Source organism: Gorilla gorilla, chromosome 13 (assembly GCF_029281585.2).
Source record: "Gorilla gorilla gorilla isolate KB3781 chromosome 13, NHGRI_mGorGor1-v2.1_pri, whole genome shotgun sequence".
Taxonomy (NCBI): domain Eukaryota; kingdom Metazoa; phylum Chordata; class Mammalia; order Primates; family Hominidae; genus Gorilla; species Gorilla gorilla.
The window spans coordinates 128,971,934-128,994,319 of record NC_073237.2 but is presented as its reverse complement, the minus strand read 5'-3'; the positions used below and the strand labels follow the sequence as shown (position 1 = coordinate 128,994,319).

Sequence of the window (22,386 nt, the reverse complement as noted above, 5' to 3'; positions counted from 1 at the left end):
CACGTTCCTCATCTGTCACCAGCCTGTGACCGGGCCTTTCTTTTTTTTTTTTTTTTTTTTTTTCTTGAGATGGAGTCTCGCTCTATCGCCAGGCTGGAGTACAGTGGCACGATCTTGGCTCACTACAACCTCTGCCTCCCAGGTTCAAGCAGTTCTGCTTCAGCCTCCCAAGTAGCTGGGAATACAGGCGCACACCACCATGCCCACCTAATTTTCGTATTTTTAGTAGAGACGGGGTTTCACTATGTTGGCCAGGATGGTCTCAATCTCTTGACTTTGTGATCCGCCCGCCTCAGCCTCCCAAAGTGCTGGGATTACAGGCATGAGCCACTGCAGCCGGCCTGGACTGGACCTTTCTAAGCCTCAGTTTCTTCGCATGTAAAGTTGAGATAAAATAGTGTTCTTTTAAGGACGTCAGAGGATTGTGTGGGAAATAGTCCTGGAGTCCCAAGTATAAAGCATAGGACCAAAGGGCTTTTTTTTTTTTTTTTTTTTTTTTTTTTGAAATGGAGTCTCGCTGTGTCTCCCAGGCTGGAATGCACTGGCGTGATCTCAGCTTATTGCAACCTCCGCCTTCTGGGTTCCACCGATTCTCCTGCCTCAGCCTCCCAAGTAGCTGGATTACAGACACACACCACCATGCCCGGCTAACTTTTGTATTTTTAGTAGAGATGGGGTTTCACCATCTTGGCCAGGCTGGCCTCAAACTCCTGACCTCAGGTGATCTGCCCATCTTGGCCTCCCAAAGTGCTGGGATTACAAGCATGAGCCACCACACACGGCCCAAAGGGCATTTTTTATTATTACTGTAACTATCAGGATTATTTGTAGTCATACAAGTTAGTAGCAGATGTGGAATTAAAGCCCAGACTCAGGGACATGAATCCCAGTGCCCTTTTTTGCTGTATCATAATAAGTGGAACATTAGCATCTGCCAGCTCTCCAGAAATAAAGGCAAGTAGTACAATTACAAAATGAGATAGTAAGTTTGATCAAACGTCGTCTCAGGTATACTCTTTCTGGGCCTGGCATTGGTGTCAGTCTTTATCCCCGAGTGCAGATCATTTCTCTCCAGGGAGTTGATCACTGTGTGTCTGCACAACGCAGGGAAGCTGTAGAAGGGCAGGAAGCCTCTCCTGAAGGACACGTCCCCAGAGAAGGAGCGGAGCAGCTGCATCTCCCTCCACTCTGTCAGCAACAAGCTACAGTCGTTTTTTTTTGGTAGCATCTGCCCTTCTGTGGCCTTGCAGCATAAATTCTTCTCCTTAAGCCTTTCCCTGGCTTGAGGCCAGCCTCAAGGACTTCCTGAGACTTGAGGAGCGGCCGTAACTTCATGAGTAAGAGCCAGGTCCCAGACAGATATGAGTTTCAGTTTGAATCCTTGCTTCCCAGCTGTTAGCTCTGCAATCTCAGGCAGATTATCTTCTCCCCAGTCTCAGTTTTCCCATCTGTAAAACATAAATTGCTGTGAGATTTAAATAAAACGAGGTGTAAAGTGCCCTGTAGAGTTCCAGACCTCATAGATTCTTAGGTCTAGAAACTGTCTCATGATCTCAGCCCCATCTCCTACCTTGATAGATAGTGGTGAATGCTTGGATATTTTTAAGGTTTGGTGATTTTTTTTTTTTTTTAAGAAAAGCTGAGCAAGTTTGGACTTTCATGGTATAACTGGTTAACTTAGGAAGCTAAATTAACCATCCGACGTTGTAGGTGTCATGTTGGTGAAGACCTGGCTTGCTGAGCCAAGTTTAACTTGAATTCAGAGGAAAAAGAAAAACTAAACTAAATTGTCTGTGTTACTAATTATCACGTAGATATACACAACGAGAGAGAGTATTTTATGTGTGATTCATGTCAGTAGTAAGAGAATAAAGTAGATGCTGGATGCAACTTTTAATTCTGTTATGCATAAGAAATAACGTGTGTCTTAATTGCTGTCCTCAGTTTGAGCAGTTCTCTAGCATGTGAACTAATGCCAGGCATGTAAATGTGGGTTCAGTAGCTAGGCCTTTCGTTCAGATAGCCAGACACCTCATTACGGTGCCCCTCTCCTTCACCCAGCATGATTGAAGCCCATGGTAAATGTCGCTTTGGCACATACATTTTTGGGCTTCTGTGAACAGAAAGAAAGCGAGTGAAGCATCTGTAAAATGTATATTTCATATTTAGGTGTATAAAATATATATAGCTATGTCTGGGTGTGTGAATGTTCACCTACCTACAAAGAGAATAAATTTGATCTTTCAACTTTACTGGGAAGCACTCAGAAGGTTCTAGGGACCATGGGGGTAAAACTCAGCTTGGCAATAAAGTGATTAAAACAAAACCCTTCCATTTTGCTTAAAAATACCTTGGAAGTTGGCAATATCAAGGTGCAGGCTTTCACAAAAACCTCCCACTTTTGCTATTACTTTTTATAATAAAAATAGTTCAGCCTAATTATCTTAGACTCATCTGTTGCTTCTTGATAGGTGTGAAATCTTCATCATCAAAGTATACACACACCCAACCATGTTTTTCCTACAAGCGATTTTGTCCTGTGAAATATACCTGTAAACTTATCCCAACAAAGGAGCCATTGCTGGCATTGCGAGATCTTAAAATAAGTTCAGAGCCCCCTGCTCATCCTTTCTGATGGCCTGCGTTTTCCAAGATCAGTAGGATGTTAGAGACAAAGGTGCATTGCGTGCAGATGGATGGTTGGAAATGTGTTTTTCTAAACTACCCATGGTCCACTAGTTGAAGTTGGCTTCATTAACCAGTACTGACTCTGTGTCTTGGAGGGTGGGAGAGCCAGCCCTGCCAGGTATCCGTGTGCCCTCAGGGGTTTGACCCGCTCTCATTATAGGAGCATTTTACCTGTCGGGGGCTGAGATGGTGCTGCATAACTCTGCCCCCCTCTGTCTTCAGTTTAAATTTAGACTGTCCTCCCCAGAAGACAACTGAAAAATACCTCATTCATTCTCAAGAGGGGCAATTTTAAAATAAGGTATTTCTGGAAGCAGGGGTTAGGGAGGAGTAAGATTTTTTTTTTCCTAAGTATTGTATATTTTTTTTCTGCCATTAACTTTTTCTTATATTTTACTAAAACTGACCTTATCATTTCAAACCTGTGAACCTAGTTCTATCGTGTTTTTTTTTCCCTACGTATTTCGCTTGTATACACACTCACATTATATATATGTAATTTTTTTTTTTTTTTTTGGTTGGGAAGAAAAGATGCCTCATTTTGAAACCTAAAGGGGGGAATAAGAAAAGCCCTTTGTAATATATTGCCATATTATCACTAAATCCCCTGACAGTTGTGACACAGAAGCAAGTCACCTGTCACTTAAGCTTGAGGTCTCTTTAATTTTCTCCTGGAATTCGCACCAGGCTGTCTTTAATTTGAGGCCTTTATTGGAATTCTGAAACCTCTCTGCCTCCCTGGCTCTCAGATCTATTCTGAGAGCTGTTACAGAATGTATACAATAACCAACAGAGGGATTCGGAGAGGGCTGGAGCTCTGTTTATTTAACACTCTAGAGGGATTTTTGTGCTTATTCGGTCCTGGCTGCCCGGCTTTCAATATCGCTTTGACAACCATTCTGCCCTTCTCATTAATTTTAAACAGTTAAAACACAAGAAAAAGAGGAAAAAGTTTTCATTATTAAAGTGCTTTACTTTTTAATAACAGAGGATTCTGTCCGCCAGGGGAAAGGGCATCCTCGCTAATTTCACATTCATATTAAAAAAAAAAAAAAAACACAGGGAAGGTGACAGTTGCGCTGCTGAGGTGGCTTAACGAAAGGAGGGCAGCAAAAAAAAGTTTGCATTTCACATCAGTTAAGAGGGTAAAAAAAAAAAAAATCCTTGTTAATGACAATAGCAAATGTCCACTTTGGTAACATGGCTCCTGAGTGACTCTTCTCCTGACATTTTAGCGGATAGAACCCTTAGGGGGACCTTGTATTGAACTGTGAAATCAGCGAGACTGTCATCAACCAAACAGGTAGCAGGAATGATTTGACTAAACTAAAAACATTTTCACGTTGTTAAGTCTCTTAATATAGAGATGAACGTCGATCCAGAGAATGAGGCTTTTTCTTTCCTCCCCTTTGTTCTTCCTCTGTCAGCCTTAAAGGTGAAAGAGAGGCTCAGGGAGTCTTAGTGAGGCCAGATGCAAGCGCTCATACACCGTCCTCTACAAGGTTAAGCAGCACGACCTGGTCTCACTCTGGATTTTCCCCGGGGGCTCACACCGGGGTGGCGGGTGGAAGTAGAGGCACTAGCACCACTCAAGTGATCAGTGTCACTTGGCAGGTTGGCCTCATTGGGTGGAAGAATCTGTGTTCTCTTGATTTCACATTCAGTAGAAAGCACTCATGTTTGTTTTACGATGTTGGAGACAAAAGCCACTAGTTTTCAGCGGGGATATTTAAAAAGGAAATTTTTTTCTCTGGTACTGTTAAAAGGATGAAAAGAAAATAATTGTCTATTTTATTAACATTTTCCATCTGTAGGCTCTTTGCATGCACACAGATGCTACTTCTTACACAGGGACGATTTGCTGCAAAGATCCAGGCAGTCTTTGAGTGTGTTGTCCTGGAACAGCCCACTCACTCCTTAATAGGTTCCTGGCCACAGTGGCCATGGGCTGGAGGAATAAATTTGAAACACTAGAAGTCTGAACTGCTCTAGGCACTGAGGAAGCCTGCTCTGAAATTCAAGGATGGGGTAACTTTTTAAGGCAGAATTTTAGGCAGGTCACTGTGGAGTGCTCATGAAGAGAAATTGTCGGTGTTCCACTGATGCGCATGAAGGAAAGGTGAAGATTCCTAGGAGATCCAAGACCCATTTGAAAACAGCTCATGTTCAGTGATGTTTTAAATGTGTGAATTGGACTTGGAAAATTCCAAAGTGTCTCCAATGGTCTTTGATTTTGAACATGCATGGTAAGAGGTCAGGAAGAAAAGTAAGTAAATAAGTAAACAGACCTGATCTTCTCTCTCATAAAGCCATCCTCATCTTTACTTGACTTTAACATCTCTATAGCTCCCTTTTTTTCCCTAGTAATATTGAAAGGATTACCCTTGTTGCCCCTAGGTGGTTACTGTGTGATTTTACTGTTATTAAATCTATTATAAACTGCTTCATTATTCCTGACTTTGACTCTATCTCTCCTTTAATCCTTCCGTCGCCCTCTCAGAAATCCCATGCTGCTGGCCCCCAGGAAATCCGAGAGCGAGCCACAGTCTTGCAGACGGTATTTGAAGATTACGTGCACTCCAGTGAGAGGAGGGTCTCCTGGGCAAAGAAAGGTCAGTCGATTTCCTAGGTGCTTGCGCAGTGGGTAGCCCAGCAGAGTGCTCTCCCCCACCTTCACCCACATACCCCCAAACCGGTTGAGAGGCCAACATGGGGGTCCCTGCTCACCAGCCAAAGCCTTCAATCTCCATAATTCTGCAGGGTTTGGAAGCAGGCACAGAAGGCTTTAAAGTGATATTAAATGTTAATTTCATCCTTCCCCATGTTTTGCACAAATGAGGCTTTATCTTGGCTTATATCGGGACTAGAGTTTTGACCCAACAACTTGGATCTTAAGGATCTGTTTTCCTCTTTCTTTGAAAACCAGGTAGAAGACATGTGACACGTTAGTAGAAATAGTTGTAGAGATGGAAATTAGAGATGAAGGCCAGAGCTGGAAATATTAGACCTAAGCAGTTCCTATTTGAAGGCACAAAGAAAAATGAGAAAGAATAGTACTGAGGAAGAGCCATAGACCATGAACCCAATTCCTAGGAAATTTATAAAAGAGATAGGTATTGATTTAATATTCAGACCCTTTGTAGGATAAGTTGGCTCCTGGGATCACCATACATTAGATGTGGACTTCACAGTTCACGTTGAGTAATAAGCAGTGTATGGCTGAAGGGGCTTTGTAATCACTGGTACTTTTTATCATGGGATGTCTTGGCCAGAGACTGACCATGTCTAATGAGACTTACTCCATGCCGGAGGATGCACAGGGTTTTTGTGTTAGTTGCCTGCTATTTTGAGAAGAGTGCCAGGCTGGCTTACCAATATCGGAACACTGTAGCATCCTTTCTTTTTATAAATAGAAATGCTTTAAAGACCATTCATTTGACAAATATTTATCAAATCGGGCACTATTCTGAGTGCTTGGAATGCATGCGAGATCAAAACAAAAATCCTTGCTTTGTGAAGCCAACATGTTAGTGGGGTGCAGGGGCAGCAGACAGTGAACATAATAAACATAATAGATTAGTCCGTTTAAAGGTGACAAGAGCTATGGAATAAGTAGAAGGAGATGGGGGAGGTGAAGGGGTGACATAGCAGAGTGCGTTTTTAATGGGGTCAGAGTGAGCCTCATTGTGTAGGTGATACTTGAGCAAAAACCTGAAGTGGGATGAGCCCCTGGGCTCTCTAAAGGAAGGGCATTCTGGGCAGTGGGAGCTGGTGCAGATGAGCTCGAGGAAGGCAGTGTGGGTGGAAAGCGGGTGCTGGCCAAGGCAGAATCACGTAGGACTTTGGGTCTTGGTCGGAATGAAGGGGGAGCAGAAGTGTGGGATCTGACTTAGGTTTGAAAGAGATCACCTGGCTGCTGTGTGAGAATAGACTCTAGCGGGGGCAAGTGTGAAAGCTGGGAGCCTGGCTGAGGAGCAATTGTGGTCACCAGAAAATACAGATGAAAAAATGGGTTAGTCAGCAAATATTGTCAAGGACCTGTTACATACCTTTAGCACATTATAATTGCAATTCTTGGTTGTCGTTAAAAATCAGAACCACACAAGGTAAAAGATGAAGTCCCAGTAATTGCCACTGTATATATACTGTATATCCTTCTAGACTTTTCTCTAATAATATCCTGTCTTGGCATTTCCCTAAAGGGAATTCAACAATTCCCAAGGGTTTTCCTACCTTGCTACCTCTAGAGGAGTATTGCTCTATGTCTCTCAAGAGGAATAGGGTCTTTGTCACAGTGTAACTTTACAGTTTGGACCTTTGATGAAAGTTAGGCAAATTCAGCTGGCTGTGCAGTACATAACAAGGTGTTGTGCTGCTGAATTCCAGGGCTGGTATCAAAGTTGCAGTGGAAAGAAATAAATCAAACCCACACTGTCACCTTCGATTTTGGTGTCAGTGATGCCTCAGATATTTTGGCAAGACTACAACTATTTCAAGGTGTCTCGGTCATCTGAGTGGAAGTTACAGTAATTCTTAAAGGATGTGGTTTTGGGTTTTCTTTCACTGTTATTACCATTGAACTTGTTAATACCATGAAACAAGCAGGGTCACTTGTCTTTTGTTTAAGGAATATTGGAACAGGGTCACTTCCCAATGTTTATGTACCATGAAGGAAATAAACGTATCGTGTCTCTTATTTGCTAATCGATTTCCACACCAGATTGACAATGGACTAGGACAACACCGCCTCTTACAGAGCTCAGTCACCCCATTTCAGACATAAGTCTCGCCACCATTCCTTCTCTCCTGTTTCTTAGGACTGAGTTTTGGAGGCTTGAGAGAGTATACACGTATTTGCCACCCTAAATGTATTGAATTTACAGCATAGGAACAGCCACTGCACCCCATAGGTGGAGAGACTCTTTTGTATTTCAATCTGCATATGCAAATTCCCCACTATTGACTTGCTTCCCTTTTATGCCATTTCAGAACCCACCTCATGAATAATTAACAAAGCAGCTGGCTTTTGCCTTGATGGCAGAAAACTAGTTAGAAACTGGGCCAAGTATGTATTTGTTTTCCTTTTGCATTTTCGGGCCCAGTCATTGTTAATAACCAGCATTTAATTGTCAGTTTCCAGAAGCAGTTACCCCTTTTTTCCTCTGTTTTCTTGCATCATTTAGCTAGGGATTCAAGTTGTAAAACGAGTGGTAACATAAGTTTGAATTCCAGATTCCCGAACAAAAATCTTGGAAGCTAGAGTCCTCTGCCTGCAAATGACCATTGCTTCTGTGGCTTAATCCTCTCCATCTTCAGGTCTCCCTGCAGACCAGGAACTCCATGTAGGATTTATGCCTGTTTGGAAGGGATGCTTCTCAAAGTCTAGAAAACCCACACCAGTGATGACAAGTCATTCTTCTCCCCTCAGTGGGGTCAGAGCTAGGCTGGGCACTTTACCAAATGCTTTGTCTTGAAGAGAACAGCAGGGAACCTCCTTTTCCTCCATCCTTTCCGTAGTTGTCGCTATAGGTGTTGGGTGGTCTTGAAGATGCGTGTGCCTTTATTCTGTACTGAAGGGTGCTCTTGTGGGAGTGGAGGTGGGGTTGGGAGGAGCAGAGATGATCTTCACCTTCCAGGCTGGAGGTTTGTTTATTTCTGTCTCCTTCATCTTACAAGTCATCATAAGATACCACTAGTTTCTGATCCAAATGTCCAGGAATGAAAAAGGACGATGTGTCCATGTGAGATACTTGAAAATAGATTTGCCCTAATTCAGGCACCTTAAGTAGTTGGCAAGAAATAGGAATCAGTGACTGCAAAGTGCTGAACTCTGGTGGCCTGTAGCTTCATCCGTCACCCCAAATAAATGTCTGCTTTCATTACTTCTCCACCTTCCGCTTGTGTGGGTCCCACAGCCCCTGTTCCTTCTGCACATTCTCAACGCTGCCAACATGAGCACTTCCTGCTCCTTGAAAGGTTCTGCAGACAGCTGCTGCAGCATCTTTGAAATTCCTGCTTCTCTGAATTATCCAAACATGGGAGTCCATGCAAGTATGTGAGGACAACCAACTGTCGCTGTCCCTGGTGAGACAGGAGCCTTGAGGACAAGGAGGTTTAGTAAAAATATGCAGTGTGAAATGCTGCCTGGCCAGTTGTCTGGGGAGAAAACACTTCCTGCCACATCTTGGCAAACTCATTATCCCTGTAAAGCTGTTAGCTGGGCACCTACATCTCCTGGGACAGATGCTCTCAGTGCTCAGCTCGTAGGATTGGTGGAGAGGAGGAGAGGAAGAGAGGTGACCAGGGTGGGAGCCCAGGGACTCATCTGCATACACAGAAGAGAGGTAGGAAATGAAGAGACCTAGAGCGGGATTTGGGTAACTGAGATTTTAGAAGTGCAGGCTCTTGGCTTGGTTTCGGCTTGACTTGGTTTCGGTCTTGTCTTTTTTGAGACCAGAGTGAGTGTTGGGGGTTGGGGAAAGAAAGGTTGAGGAGAAGAGGCTTGATTCTCCTGGGTCACGTAGCAGTAGAGCCTTTCCCTCTGAGGGCTTGGCTGTGGGGCTCTGTATCTAGTGGGGCTCTGTGTACTCCAAACAGTACAGACCATTTGAAGCGTTAAAGATTTTCCTTGAAAAAGTCCCTAGTTATTAAAAAGGGGAGTAAGCACAGATTTAAGAGTGGGGTACAGAGGAGTTGCCTTGGTTATTATTGCTCATCGATTGGGAAAAGGAGTTCACTTTACTCAGTAAATAGAGCTTTGATGGATTCCCCAGGATCCTTCCAGGAGTTGATCTGCTAAAATGACACTTTTTATTACTGTTCATAAACGCCAATCTCCAGGTGCTGCTGGGATATTATGTTTAAGCTGTGGGCAAACTTGCCAGTCCAGTGGCTCAACAAGGAGAGTGAGGAAGCGAAGGCTGGCGTTCAGTGCTTGCCTCCATCAGACACCATCGGCTGGGCTCTGGCTCAGCTGGCGGAAGAGCAGGATTGGAGGTGAAGAGAGCAGTGACAGGGATGGCGGGGAGTGTTTGCAGGATGTCCCCCTCCTTCCTTGTTGGAGTGAGAAGCGGGTGGACACTTGATTTTCATTGTTACTTCCAGATATTCAATCTACGAGAATCTTTCCTCAAGGGAATGCCTAGTTAAGTAGACCAAAGCTCCACCCTCCTGGGAATGAGTCTGGCCTTTTTCTCAGGGAGGAGGGACCTACAACAAGGACCCCCTTTTCTGAATTTAATTTAATTTAGTTTTCTTTGAGATGGAGTTTTGCTCTTGTTGCCCAGGCTGGAGTGCGGTGGCACGATCTCTGCTAACTCCATCCTCAGCCTTCCAGGTTCAAGTGATTCTCCTGCCTCAGCCTCCTGAGTAGCTGGGATTACAGGCACCTGCCACCACATCCGGCTAATTTTTGCATTTTTAGTAGAGGCAGGGTTTCACCATGTTGGCCAGTCTGGTCTCAAACTCCTGACCTCAGGTGATCCCCCCGACTTGGCCTCCCAAAGTGCTGGGATTATAGGCTTGAGCCACCGCGCCCGGCCGCTCTTCTTAATTTTAAAATGGCACTGAAACTTTCCTGACGTAGTGTTTGATGAATGTCCCTAAATTGTTGTCAGTCTTCAAGGGACTATTTTAGAGACTTAGTAGTTTTCTTTCTCCTTTAAAAATTTGTTTCATTCCCTTTTTTACACATTTTTTGAGTAAGAAGCGCTGTATTGGTTAATCCTAGATACTTTTAGAATGAACTTGGTTTTAAAATCCCATGAGGAAGGCTGGGTGAGGTTGCTCACACTTGTAATCCCAAGCACTTTGAGAGGCTGAGGCGGGAGGACCACCTGAGGTCAGGAGTTGAAGACCAGCCTGGGCAACATAGTGAAACCCTGTCTCTACAAAAATAAAAATTTAAAAATTAGCCTGTAGTCTGAGGCACGAGGATTACTTGAACCCAGGAGCTTGAGGCTACAGTGAGGTATGATCACGTCACTGCACTCTAGTCTGGACAACATAGTGAGACCCCATCTCTTTAAAAAATTTTAAATTTAAAAAGTCCAGTGAGTACACAAAAAACTAGTATCAGGGATTGCCTATGGATAAGGGAGCTGGAGGTGGGGCTTGTGGTGAAGGGGGCATTGGTGTAATGTCATTCATTCATAGTAAACATGACAGTCATAAGACAGCCTTTTGAACTTTGTAAATTTTGTAACAGACTAGCATGCATTAACTATTCAAAAGTAAGTAAAATTTAATTAGGAAAAATGTGTTAATATAAATGTCTAATGATTTTCTCATTTTCATAAGAAAACGATGTCCTGTGTTGATCATTTCTTAGTTTCTTCACCTATTCTCTCTTTTCACTCATTTACACAACAGACATCTACCGAGTGCCTGCTGGTACCAGGTGCTGTGCTGGGCCCCACCCTGTGGGATTGTTAGGAGCTGTGTGGTCAAATCTGATATTTTATCGGGCATATTCAAGTAATAATCGTGGCCCCTGTAGTTTTTTTCTTTTTGTTGTTTAGGAATTGAAGAAGTACACAGAAGTCTAGATTTTAGTTGTTTGTATATGTTGTAATTGTCCTGCTCATGTTTCGTTGCCTGGCAAGATAAAGTACAGAAGATAACCATTAGGCCAGGCACTTTGGAGCTTGGAGACCCCGGTCCTGACAGCTTCCCCCCTCCCCCGCTCTCTTTTCTTTCAGCTCTGCAGTCCTTCATCCAAGCCTATGCCACCTACCCCAGGGAGCTGAAGCACATCTTCCACGTCCGATCCCTCCACCTTGGGCATGTGGCAAAGAGCTTCGGACTAAGAGATGCCCCCAGGAATCTTAGTGCCTTGACTAGAAAGAAGAGGAAAGCACACGTGAAAAGGTAAGATGAGCTGAATTTGTCCCGTGACGGGGCTAGAGAGCTCCGTTCACATGATGTGATGTGCTAGCTGCCATGCTCACCGCAACTCTCTTCTCACTCATACCTGCCCTTCTCCCAATAAACAAGCACTTGGAATGAGAAGAAAGCCACCTCATCTTGCAGAAATTCAGGGGTGCCTCCTTTTGGGCCCAAATGTGGTGGAGTTCATAGGGCCCAAATGTAGTCGGAGCTTCAGTTGTGCTGCGGTCCGCCCTGGAAAGCATCTGAGATGTGTATGACACATTCTGGTGTGTTCTGTGTGACGAGCCCTGGGAGCATACCTTGTTCCAGTGAGATGGAAGGGCTGAGTGCCCAGCCTCAGATTCCAGGAGCTGCTGAAGCCCAGATCTCTAACAGGCTGGCTTTGGGGTCAGTGCTGGGCTCCTTGCTGCTGAGTTGCACCTCCAGTGGTGAGTGCTCATCAAGGCAAGAGCAGTGAGCCCTTCCCCTTTCCTCCCAAAAAGAGCCCTTTCCTCCCAAAAAGAGCATGTTCAGGACTTGTCCAGAGGTCCTGGGGAGAGGAAGGAGAGGGAGGGGTGTTGCCCTGTTCGAGGCTGGGCTCTGAGTCTGTTTTCCCGGTGCTGACATGATTTCCCTCAGCATGCTACATTTGTAAAAGGCCTTCTTCCTCTCCTCAAAGACATGTTCTTTTAGTACCAGCCTCAGCCCTCACAGGAGCCAGAGTGCTTGAGGCCCTGTGAGCTACTCATGTCAGAACTTTGGGGCGGATGGTCTTATTGTTTATGTGGGAACGGTCCGTTGAACAAATGTTTGGGGCACAGAGACTTTTTTCTCACCTGTCCTGATTTCCGGGTTCAATCCCAGAACGTTGTGGATGGTTAGTTTGCATTGTTTATCCTCCCTTTTCCACGTTAATTTACAAACGCCGCAGGCTCCCCCACTGACTCTGGGAATCTGCAGGCAGAACCTTACTCTGAGCTGCCTGTTCCTGCCCAGTGTCCAGCTTGCCCATTCACCGGGAAGGACCACTCTGTGCTTCCTGTTCCCACACAATGTCTGGCTTCTCCGTTCACCGGGAAGTGTCAGTTATTCCATCAGTCTTGTCAGGGCCCCGTTTCTCTAGCCTGTCACGGCAAAGACAGAGGGAGCACCCAGTGGAGGGAAGTGACCATTGGTCTTGCAGTCAGGGAACTTGGATTGAAGTCGGCTCCGTTCTGATGTGAGTTTGGGGCCTTCCCTTTTCTTAACGTCTCCGAGCCTCGATCTCAACTACACTAGGGGGAGGAAAATCCATATTTTTAGTTACTTCACGAGATTGTCTTGAGAATCAAAATCAGGTGATTCCTGTAATCCCAGCACTTTGGGAGGCCCAGGCAGGCAGATTGCTTGAGGCCAGGAGTTAGAGACTAGCCTGGGCAACATAGCGAGACCCTGTCTTTACAGAAAAAAAAAAAGATGAGGTGACTTGTGAATATGCCTTTTGAACCATACAGGGCCCTGCTTCTTACAAGCTAAAAAGCAGATTCGGGGACATCCAACTTGACCTCTCTGGGGGACTTGGCACCTCCAAGTCTCATTGGAACGGATAGAGTGTTGCCTAATTCTGTTCCCAGTTTTGGAATTTTTAAGATGCTTGATTCTTTTCTGATACTAATAACTCTCACATAGGACAATGCTCCAGTAATTCTTCGAGGAAAAACAAACAGAAACTGTTTCTATGTGCTGCTGTACTGCAGTGCCTAGATGAGTGTGGACGTGTCCTTTGCTGGTTCCTTCTAGGCCATTTTGAGGTTCAGGGGTGCAGAGCAGGGCTGCAGCCCAAAGATGTTTCTGCTCATCCTCTGCTCGAGCCAGGCTGTCCTCCCAGAGGGCCGTGATGCCTCAGCTCTACTCCCAGGCCCTCTTGGCTGTGCCAGGATTCTAGGCTGCGGGGCCTGGGAACTGGGTTCCTGTCTTAGGATCTGCTCTCCCCAGTACTCATGCATGTTAACTTTGATTTGAGTACGGAATGAAACCATGAGGCTTCCTAGCTAATGACTAAGAGTAGCCTCATCATCAGAAGCCTGATCATTTTGTCACCATCTCGGCAATGGTGACACTTTGAGAGCAGAGGAAGAGATCTGCCAAATGATTACTGTTAAGAAACACACATCTGGCCAGGCATGGTGACTCACTCTTATAATCCCAGCACTTTGGGAGGCCGAGGCAGGTGGATCACAAGGTCAGGAGTTCAAGACCAGCCTGGCCAAGATGGTGAAACCCCATCTCTACCAAAACTACAAAAATCAGCCAGGTGTGGTGACAGGCGCCTGTAATTCCAGCTACTTGGGAGGCTGAGGCAGGAGAATCGCTTGAACCTGGGCGGCAGAGGTTGCGGTGAGCCGAGATCGCGCCACTGCACTCCAGCCTGGGCGACAGAGTGAGACGCTGTCTCAAAGAAGAAAAAAAAAAAGAAGCACACATCTTTGTTTATTCCTCTCCCTGAAAATAAATGCAATCCCAAGATTTCGTAGTTAGCAGATGATTTCCCTTTATGACTGGAGATTTCATTAGCAAGTGTTAATCCAGATAGCAGCTCCTCAGACCGGCCCAGATCGTGGAAAGCAGAGAGGGAGGCCTGTGGGCGGGGGAGTTGGAGGCAGCATTGTCCTTACCTTGAGAAGCCGCTAGGGAGAGAGCAGCCCGCCGCCTCCTGCCCCAGCTGACCCTCGCTAGCAGATGGGCACCAAGACCACGATACCCCTGTGAGCAGGGGATTTAACAGGGCTTTATTTAGGGAAGAATGGGCTGATTAGCTGATAAAGAGCATGTAAGATGGTATGGGGCAGCCTTTGATGTCTGGCTGGCGCGGCAGGGAGCCGGGCGGTGAGTGACAGCAGTGTGTCACAGGATTACTCCGCCCGTGACAATGCCGCTCTCTGTTCTTGCCATGTCCCCACTCTGTTACAGCTACTTTTTCCGTTGTTATGCCCTTCTTTTGAAGGCATTTCTCTTCACACTGCTTAGATCCTCCCCCCACCCCTGCCTTTCGAAGGCAGACGGGCACTCGAGGATACAGTAGGTACCTTTTTTTATTTGGGGAAATCTTGTCACTCCTGGAGGAGGAATGACTTTGCAGCTAATCTGCACATGGACCGTATAATTGTGGTCAGGGTAAGCGGCAGAGAAAACTTGACAGATTTTCCACACCTCAGTCAGGGTTTGAGCAAATGCCAGTTGCTGCTTTTTGAGGACTGGAAAGAAAAGTCCATTAAACCCCACAAAGTGCTTGAGTTATGCTGTGGTCACAATTACTGTTCTGAGCTGAAACGTCTCCCCTGAAATCCATCTGTCAAGAAAGAGAATGGGTTCCTTATGTTTTGTATAGGTGAATAAAATAATGGCACTAAATTCTCTAAACTATTCTGCATTCCATTTTACGGTGATTACTGCCTAGAATAATTATATATTATGTGCAAACCTGTGATATCTGCAAACCAAATCCATCAGACTAACAGAAGCCTGTCTCACCTGTCATATGCCAAGCGGGAGCTCAGGCGGGTATTAGAATGGGGATCGGGAGCAGGTTAGTGAGGAGGCTGTTCGGCTGGTCCATGCGATGGGAGAGGGACCCTTCGTCTCTTACATTGCCTTTAGTCCTTCACTCGACCACTTTTCAGAAAAGAAAAATAAATAGTTCGTGGCCCCAAATGAGATCTTAATAACTAGGTTTCTGTCGACTTTTCCAGTGCTCAGTTCTGAAAGGGAACAGTAAATATCTTCCCCTACACATAGAAATACAGTCATAGTCACAAAAACTCTTCTGACACCTACACGCAAACCTGTCAAAACAGCCCCCACCCCAAATACCGACATAGACATATACACAGATAGTTGGTGCTATCGGTAAAATATTGAATGGCCCTTTAGCAACATCCGTCACGAAAACAGCATTTTCCCTTCCGTGAAATGCAGTTCTTATTTTGCAGCTATAGTAGATTCAGCAGTTTCTGAGAAGCAAAGGTAACATATCCTTCCAAAGTCCCCATCTTTCCAGGAGATGCTGAGACCCAGCACTGTCTGCTGGGAGAGGCAGAATTGTGTTGTTTGCCAGGTGTCTGTCTGTCTAGGTCGTCACACAAGTAGAACGTGTCAGAACAGTGAGCAGGCACGCTCAATAGGGCCACGATTCTCTCTCATTTCGCTGCCACTCTGTGGAAAATGGCTCAATAATATAGAAACGATGTGCCTTAAGTTCTTAGTGTTAGGCTAGGCACAGTGGCTCACACCTATAATCCCAGTGCTTTGGGAGACCAAGCCCAGGAGGTCAAGGCTGCAGCAAACTATGATCACTGTACCACTGTTCTCCAGCGTGGGTGACAGAGTGAGACACCATCTCTAAAAAATAAAAATAAAATTTAAAAATGTTTAAAGGTCTTGGGGATACTGTGACAGTACGAAAGAGCAAGTCTGCTGTTTTTAAACCACCCCTATTTTATGTGAATTATACGCTGTGCTCACATGGTAGTTTTTGCCCAGACGATTCAGTTTATAGTACCTAAGACTGGTTTTACCCCTGACTTCTGCCACCTGCCTTTCTAATGTTGTTCTTAGAGCTTAGAAACATCTGGGACATCTTCATTATCAGTAATGCAATAATTTTGTCCCCCTGTTGCTCCTAGCTTCCTCTTTAAAATTACTAAACAGCAGTCTGAATTGTTGGAAAGAAAAGTTTTATTTGTATAAATTTTCTCAAGTCAGCCTAGCCCAAATGTTAGCTGGTAGCTCCTGATTTTATCAAATAAGGCATGGAGCCTAAGCTGGGGCTCTCTTACCCCTTAGTACCTAGTAGATCTGGGCATGCTAAGTCAGTGCTCAGCAGGCACTGATCAGTAGGAAGAGGGGAAGTGGGACCAGAACCAGCGCACCCTGTGGCTTGTGTGCCAGGCCTTGCAGAGGATTTCCTTAACCTCCCACACTTCTGAAGTTCTAGAAGTCATTTACTTTCTAAAATAAACATCCTCGTGGAAATCATACACACCAGTCACCCCTTCTTCATAGATAGGACAGGTTCATAGATTTTTCCTGTCTGAATTATCACAAATGCTTCCAATTGGAAATTTTGCAAAGCTCTGGGGCGGTTTTCGTCTTTGAAGGCCTGTGCTGTGTTGTTCTCTGATTCTCACCCTTGCTCATTCAGCAATTATTTAATACCTGGGAAGAGCTAACTGTGCAGAATAGAGCTCTAGCTTGAGGAGTCTGTACCCCTGTTAGCCCTCTCCCTTGCCCCTCTCTGGTTTCTTACATGCCGACTCTGGGAGAATCACAGTGATTACATCTGGGATTGAATCACACAGACACCAGGATTGAATCCTGGCCGGGCCACTTACAGTCTGTGTGCCTCTGGACAAGTCACTCAGCGTCTCTGTGCCTGGGTCCTCTGGCCTCAAAGAGAGGTACTCAAGTCGCCCTTTTATTGTGGGGGTTAAGCCAGAGGATGAGTGGAAACATCGTGGTGTCCGGCACGGGAATAAGCGGGAGCATCTGGTGATCATCACAACGACCATATTGTCTGTCGCGTTGCTTCTTCCCCCAGCCTCCATCATTGTTGCAAGTACCCGCGGAACCGAGAGTACGAAAAGTGAACTGCAACCTTTTAGCACCCTTGAACTTTTCTTACCAGGAACAACCTTGAAAACATGGAACCGAGTCCCTCAAAGACGAGCATTAAGAAGCTGCAGCTGCATCTCCCTGTAAAGCAATATTCTCATCATTAGAGCAGCTTGCCTGCCAATTTTTATGTGGCATTTACAACCTCCCTAATATCACTTAATTAGCTGAAGGCAAACCTGGAATCTTGCCCACTGTGAAAACTTTCTCGATTTCATTGAGCCAGTTAGCATTCTGTAAAAAGACAGATTGGCCAAACATGAGATGAGAGGCTGGACGAAACCACACTTGGAGACATGAGGATTTCTCCGTGTAAATCCACTGCACCTGAGTCAGTGCTCATCTACTCCATCTCAGCCGCGTCCAACACTGTTGATCCCTCCGGCCTCCTTAAACCTGTCTCTTCCCTCCGCTTCCCAAACGCTGTCTTTATGAACAGCAGCCCTCAGCCCCGGCACTCCATCCGAACCTCTGAAACAGTCTCCCACCGAGTCTTCCTGTGGCCACGGCGCCACAGTCAGCTAGCACCTCCACAGCCCTCACCCCATCTTGCCCTGGCTTAGCGCCTTTCAGTGGCATCCTGTTAGGCTGTGATTAGAGCAAGCCACAACAAACCCCCCTCCTCACAAAGGCCCCCAGCCTTTGCTGACTGTTCAGCCTCATCCCACACCCCTGTTTCTTATCCTTTCCTCAGGGCCTTTGCCTGAACATGTCCTGGGCCTGGACCTCTCGCCTCCCTGCTATGCCCTCCCCAGCCAGGCAGACACCCTCACGTCTCTGCCCTGGCCCTGGTCTGTTGTGGTGGCAGCTTTGCATCTGCTTGTGGTGGTATCTGTATGTGTGGTCAGCATCTGCCCCTCCTCGAAAGTATAGCTTAGAGAACAGACCCTGCCTGGTGTTTGCTCATCGTGCAGGTTGCGTATTTCTCATCCAGAATGCTTGGGGACCACAAGTGTGTCAGGTTTCAGTGTTTTCAGGTTTTGTGGTGTTTGCGTTGTACAGGTTTTTTGAGCACCCAAACCCTGAACTCTGCAGTGCTGCAGTGAGCATTTCCTTTTAGCGCCACGTATCATGCATCATGCCGGTGCTCAGAAAGCTTTGGGTTTTGGAGCATATCAGTTTTCAGATTTGAGATGCTCAACCCGAATGCCCAGCACCTGTCACAGAACCTGGCACGCGGTAGGTGCTCGGTAAATTTTTTGTAATAGATGAGTAGAAACCAAAATGTCCTATAATTCTGAGAGGAAGTGCACAAAGGAAAAGAAAGGAAGAAGGAATTGTTCTGACTTGAAAAGGAGGTAAATCCCTCTTTATTGTGAGTAAATTTGGAAAACAGCAAACCCTGCCTGGTGGGAAAGTCGTCTTTCAGAACTCTAGGGGCCGCTTGTCGGTCATTCTGTCCTAAGAGAACAGGCCTGGGGTTGGGATCTCCTTCCCCACATAAAGGCGTCCTCAGGAAGGACAGCATTCCCCATGCCCCTCGTGGTCCAGCCGCTGGTTCTGTTCCCCGGTGAAGGAGGCCTGGGATCAGCCCACAGAACACAGAAATGAGCAGGCTCAGGAGTGGGGCCTCCGCCCCACCTAGACAAGGCCAGAGCAGGCACCCAGGCAGAGAGAGGTCACTAGGCCTTGCTGGAAGACCAGAGCAAAACAGTTAGGACCACCAGAAGTAGCCACGAGGACAGATGTGGCAGTATATGGGGAAACAGAATGTGCTCTGGAAGTCTGCTGGGGAATCGTATGAAAATGCTCTGCCCAGGCTCCAACCCAGGAGACCGTGGTTCAGTAAAATCTAAAATTATGAAGAGTGAGATAGAAGTGACCGTGAACTTGACCCAGGGACAGTCCCTGGGAACTTGAAAGAATGTGGTCCTCAGAGCAGATGATGAGAGATGCTCTCCTTCACATGGCAGGGCAGCGAGGTGCTGCTGAATATATCCGTAGTTTAAAGATGTTAGGATTAATCAGTAGTTTTTTATGTAGAACCTGGGCCAGCTGCACAGATGATAGCCAAGAACATGCTCTCACGGCCTCTGTCAGGGGAGGCAGGCTGGCACCTCTGGGGTCCATGCTGGATCGTGTCTTTAGGGCATTTGTCTTAAGAATAAACTCTTGTCCAGCCTGGAGCAAGGGATTGGAGCACTACTGTGGAAGGTGACTGCGTTTCTTCTGAGTGGGGAACACTGGCCTGTAGTCACTCAGGGACCATTTGTCAAATGAATCCATCTGTTATAGAGTTCATGCACATCATGTTCACAGGCAACTCCAAATGGGTTGCACAGTGTGGGCACACGCTCCAGTGGGGGTTCTGCCCTTCTCCTCTCAGCACACCCCATGCAAAACCAGTTTCCACTGCTTTACCTTCTTTCTACGGTCAGGTGCTGTGGGCCTTGCTTTTCAGGCTCTGGTTTAATTACAGCTGTGCACACACAGCTTTTTACATTTGGCCTTTTGCTTCCACCATGGTTTTTTTCTATGTGACACCATGCAATTACCAGCTTTCTGCTTCCTCGTGGAACAAACGCACCCTCCTCCCCACCCTGCTAATGAGGCGATTAGAGGATTTCACAGTGACCCTGAGCTTCCTCCACACCTGGGTCACCTGCAGACAGCGGGAACCACAGGGCGTGCTTTCAGTCATGCAGTCAGGGCTGACAACAAAGAACAGGAACCCAGCCAGCCTCTCCCGGGACGATGCTGGAGACGGGCACATTCACTGCTGGAGCTGCCCAAGCACTGGAATTAGTAGATGTGGCTGGCCTAGCACAAACCGCTAGATGCCAGATGCGGCTGTGTGCAACAGGAGAGTACCAGCTCTTCATTAGCTCGTCCTTGCTCAGAGCTCTTCTAGTTCATATCATTTGAGAGATCAAGAAAGAACATGACAGTCCCCCAGGTCTCCCCTTCTGCACACAGGATCGTTTTAGTCATCCCAAACCCCTCCTGTATTACAGCCGACTACCTCCTCTCCTCTTCTAATCTAACTCTACTTTCATTAAGTTGCTTTCTGCAACAGGAAGGTGTGTATCCCGGACCCCTCCACACTCTTCTTCATGATGTCAGAGCCTTTCCATCTTGTTATAACCTGTACGAAATGACTTCAAGTCTTTTTCAGATATCTCCATGTTGGTCCCAATGTTATAGCTACGGTCCAAAATGCAGAGTAATTTGTTAACTACTTAATAGTCAAAATGAGGGATACAGTTGAGAAGCAGCATCCCAGAGCGACAGCATGTGACACTTTGTGCATGTCAGTTTTAAGTGCTCGTGGCGGTGGCAGCAGCATCTCTTTTGAGGGCTTATGTGTGTTCTCTGCTGAGCTGAGTCCTCCATGCACATTATCTCACTGAGGCCTCATCCAGTCCCTGTGACCAAGGCAGGATCCGCAGTGGCCAGTGTAGAACTTGGAGCCTGGTCATGTGATTCTGAGTCTTAGAGATCCTGAAGCCCAAACTCTCAGCCAAGGGCCGTGTCCGCTTTCTCGCCTGTCCCGTCTGGAAGCTGCTGGTTTCTAGAATCTGTATTGGGTGAAATAGCAAGTATATGAACACAAGGAGATAACTACTTGTGTAACCAAAGAAATGGCCTTAAAGTAGGAGATGTTTTGGTAGTGTGTGTGGAAGAATTTGGTTTGAAACTGTCAGAGTATCTTTGTAATGGGCAGCGTGTGAATGCTTTAGTACATTAGCTTTTGTAAGTGAATAAACTGGGACTTAGAGAGATGAGTGCCTTGGCCAAACTTCCAAGAGTGGGTCGTAGATGTTTTCTATTCTTTGGGGAAATCATTGGAACAACTTTGAGAAGAGACGATTATAAGCAAGATTTGGATCTAACTTTTTTTCCAGTTTCCTCTAGGTCTGGAAGCAGAACGGTACAGTGCTAGGAGCTTGGGTTTTGAAGCCAACATTCCTGAGTTTGATCCCAACTCAACAGCTTAGCTGTAAAATGGAGGTGCTGTAGTGTTGTTGTGTAGGGTGTGGGGAAGGGTAAGGAATGTGCAGCCTTAGCTCAGTGCTGATCTCAAGAGTGGGTGTTTGATAAACAGCTGTCTGCCCTGTCTCACTTCCTCTCTTTGATCTGTAAATAAAAGATGGAAACTACATAGAGTCTTCCCTGAGTCTGCCCAGCCTGGCCTAACCTGGTCCTGTGGGTCCCATTGCACTTCCCATGGTTGCTATGGCCTCTGCTTCAGCACCCCTGGCATCCCAGTGCCTTGCAGCCCCCAGGGCTGTCCATTCATGGACCTGGCTTGCCATTAGAGCTTCTGAGAATGAGCCAGAATTCACTACTTTCATTTTCCACCCTTTGGTCTTAATTTCCATTGTTTGGCCTCTGTGAGATTCAAATGCTGTGTGTACATGATTTGCAAACAGAAGTGATGTTATTGATCAGACCAGGCCTTAGTTCACATGACAATATGCCACATATCTGAGGATGACTCCTGTCTCCTCCCCTTTTCTCTTTTTCGTGCTGTTAATAATAACACTAGTCAGTATTTACTGAGTACTTTCCTAACACGCTGTGTGCTGAATAGAGTGTTAGCTCATTAATCGTTGTAAGTGAATAACCTGGGACTTAGAGAAATAAGTACCTTGGCTGAACTTCCAGAATCAGTTCTACAGCCTGTATGAGGTTGTGCCAGGACCCCAGCTCAGAGGGGCTTGTTTCTGGTGTGCCTGTCTCAGGCTGTACCAAGGCCCAGCTGCTCTTTGGTCCGCACTGTTGCAGCCTGTCATCTGGATGGCTCAGCTCCACCCATCCTATCTGCCCAGGTTCTTTTCAAAGTCTGGTTCGTGAAAGTATCCAGACTTACAATGGAAACCGCCCAGCAAGAAGTATGAGGCAATCACGTCTGTTAGTGCAGGGGATGATAATGGCAGGGATGGCGGCTCCACTGATGGATGCTCAGCAGTGGCCAGGCACTGGCCCCCATGATGGATGGCCACTGTGGTCCTCACTTCAATCATGATGTTATCCCTGTTTTACAGAGGAGGAAACTGCCCGTGATGGCACCACTGTCCACCGGGCAGAGCCGGGATTCGAACCCAGACCTCTGGTTTCAGGTTGAAACTTGCCAACTGAATCCCTGTCCATTTGCATATGTGACAGTTATGCCATCCTACCTTCTAACAGCAAGACCTGACATCTGTCCCAGTTCAAGCTCACCTTGCCAGCGTAGGC

General features: G+C 46.2%; 1 protein-coding gene across 9 annotated transcripts in view; it reads left to right on the top strand.

The window, feature by feature from the left end:
• DDX31 (DEAD-box helicase 31) overlaps window positions 1–22,386 on the top strand; it is a 122,504-nt gene that overhangs the window by 46,742 nt on the left and 53,376 nt on the right. For 5 of the 9 annotated variants that reach the window (XR_010130384.1, XM_063696819.1, XM_055351409.2 and 2 more), the window contains 2 exons: window positions 5,189–5,300; window positions 11,388–11,556. Coding sequence is in view for 7 of the 9 variants with exons in the window: in XM_063696819.1 (XP_063552889.1) it covers window positions 5,189–5,300; window positions 11,388–11,556 (281 nt within the window). In the remaining 2 variants the exon portion in view is untranslated. Of the gene's footprint in view, window positions 1–5,188; window positions 5,301–11,387; window positions 11,557–22,386 lie in introns of those variants that run through there. The other 4 variants (XM_063696818.1, XM_004048776.4, XM_055351413.2 and 1 more) reach the window with 3 other exon arrangements.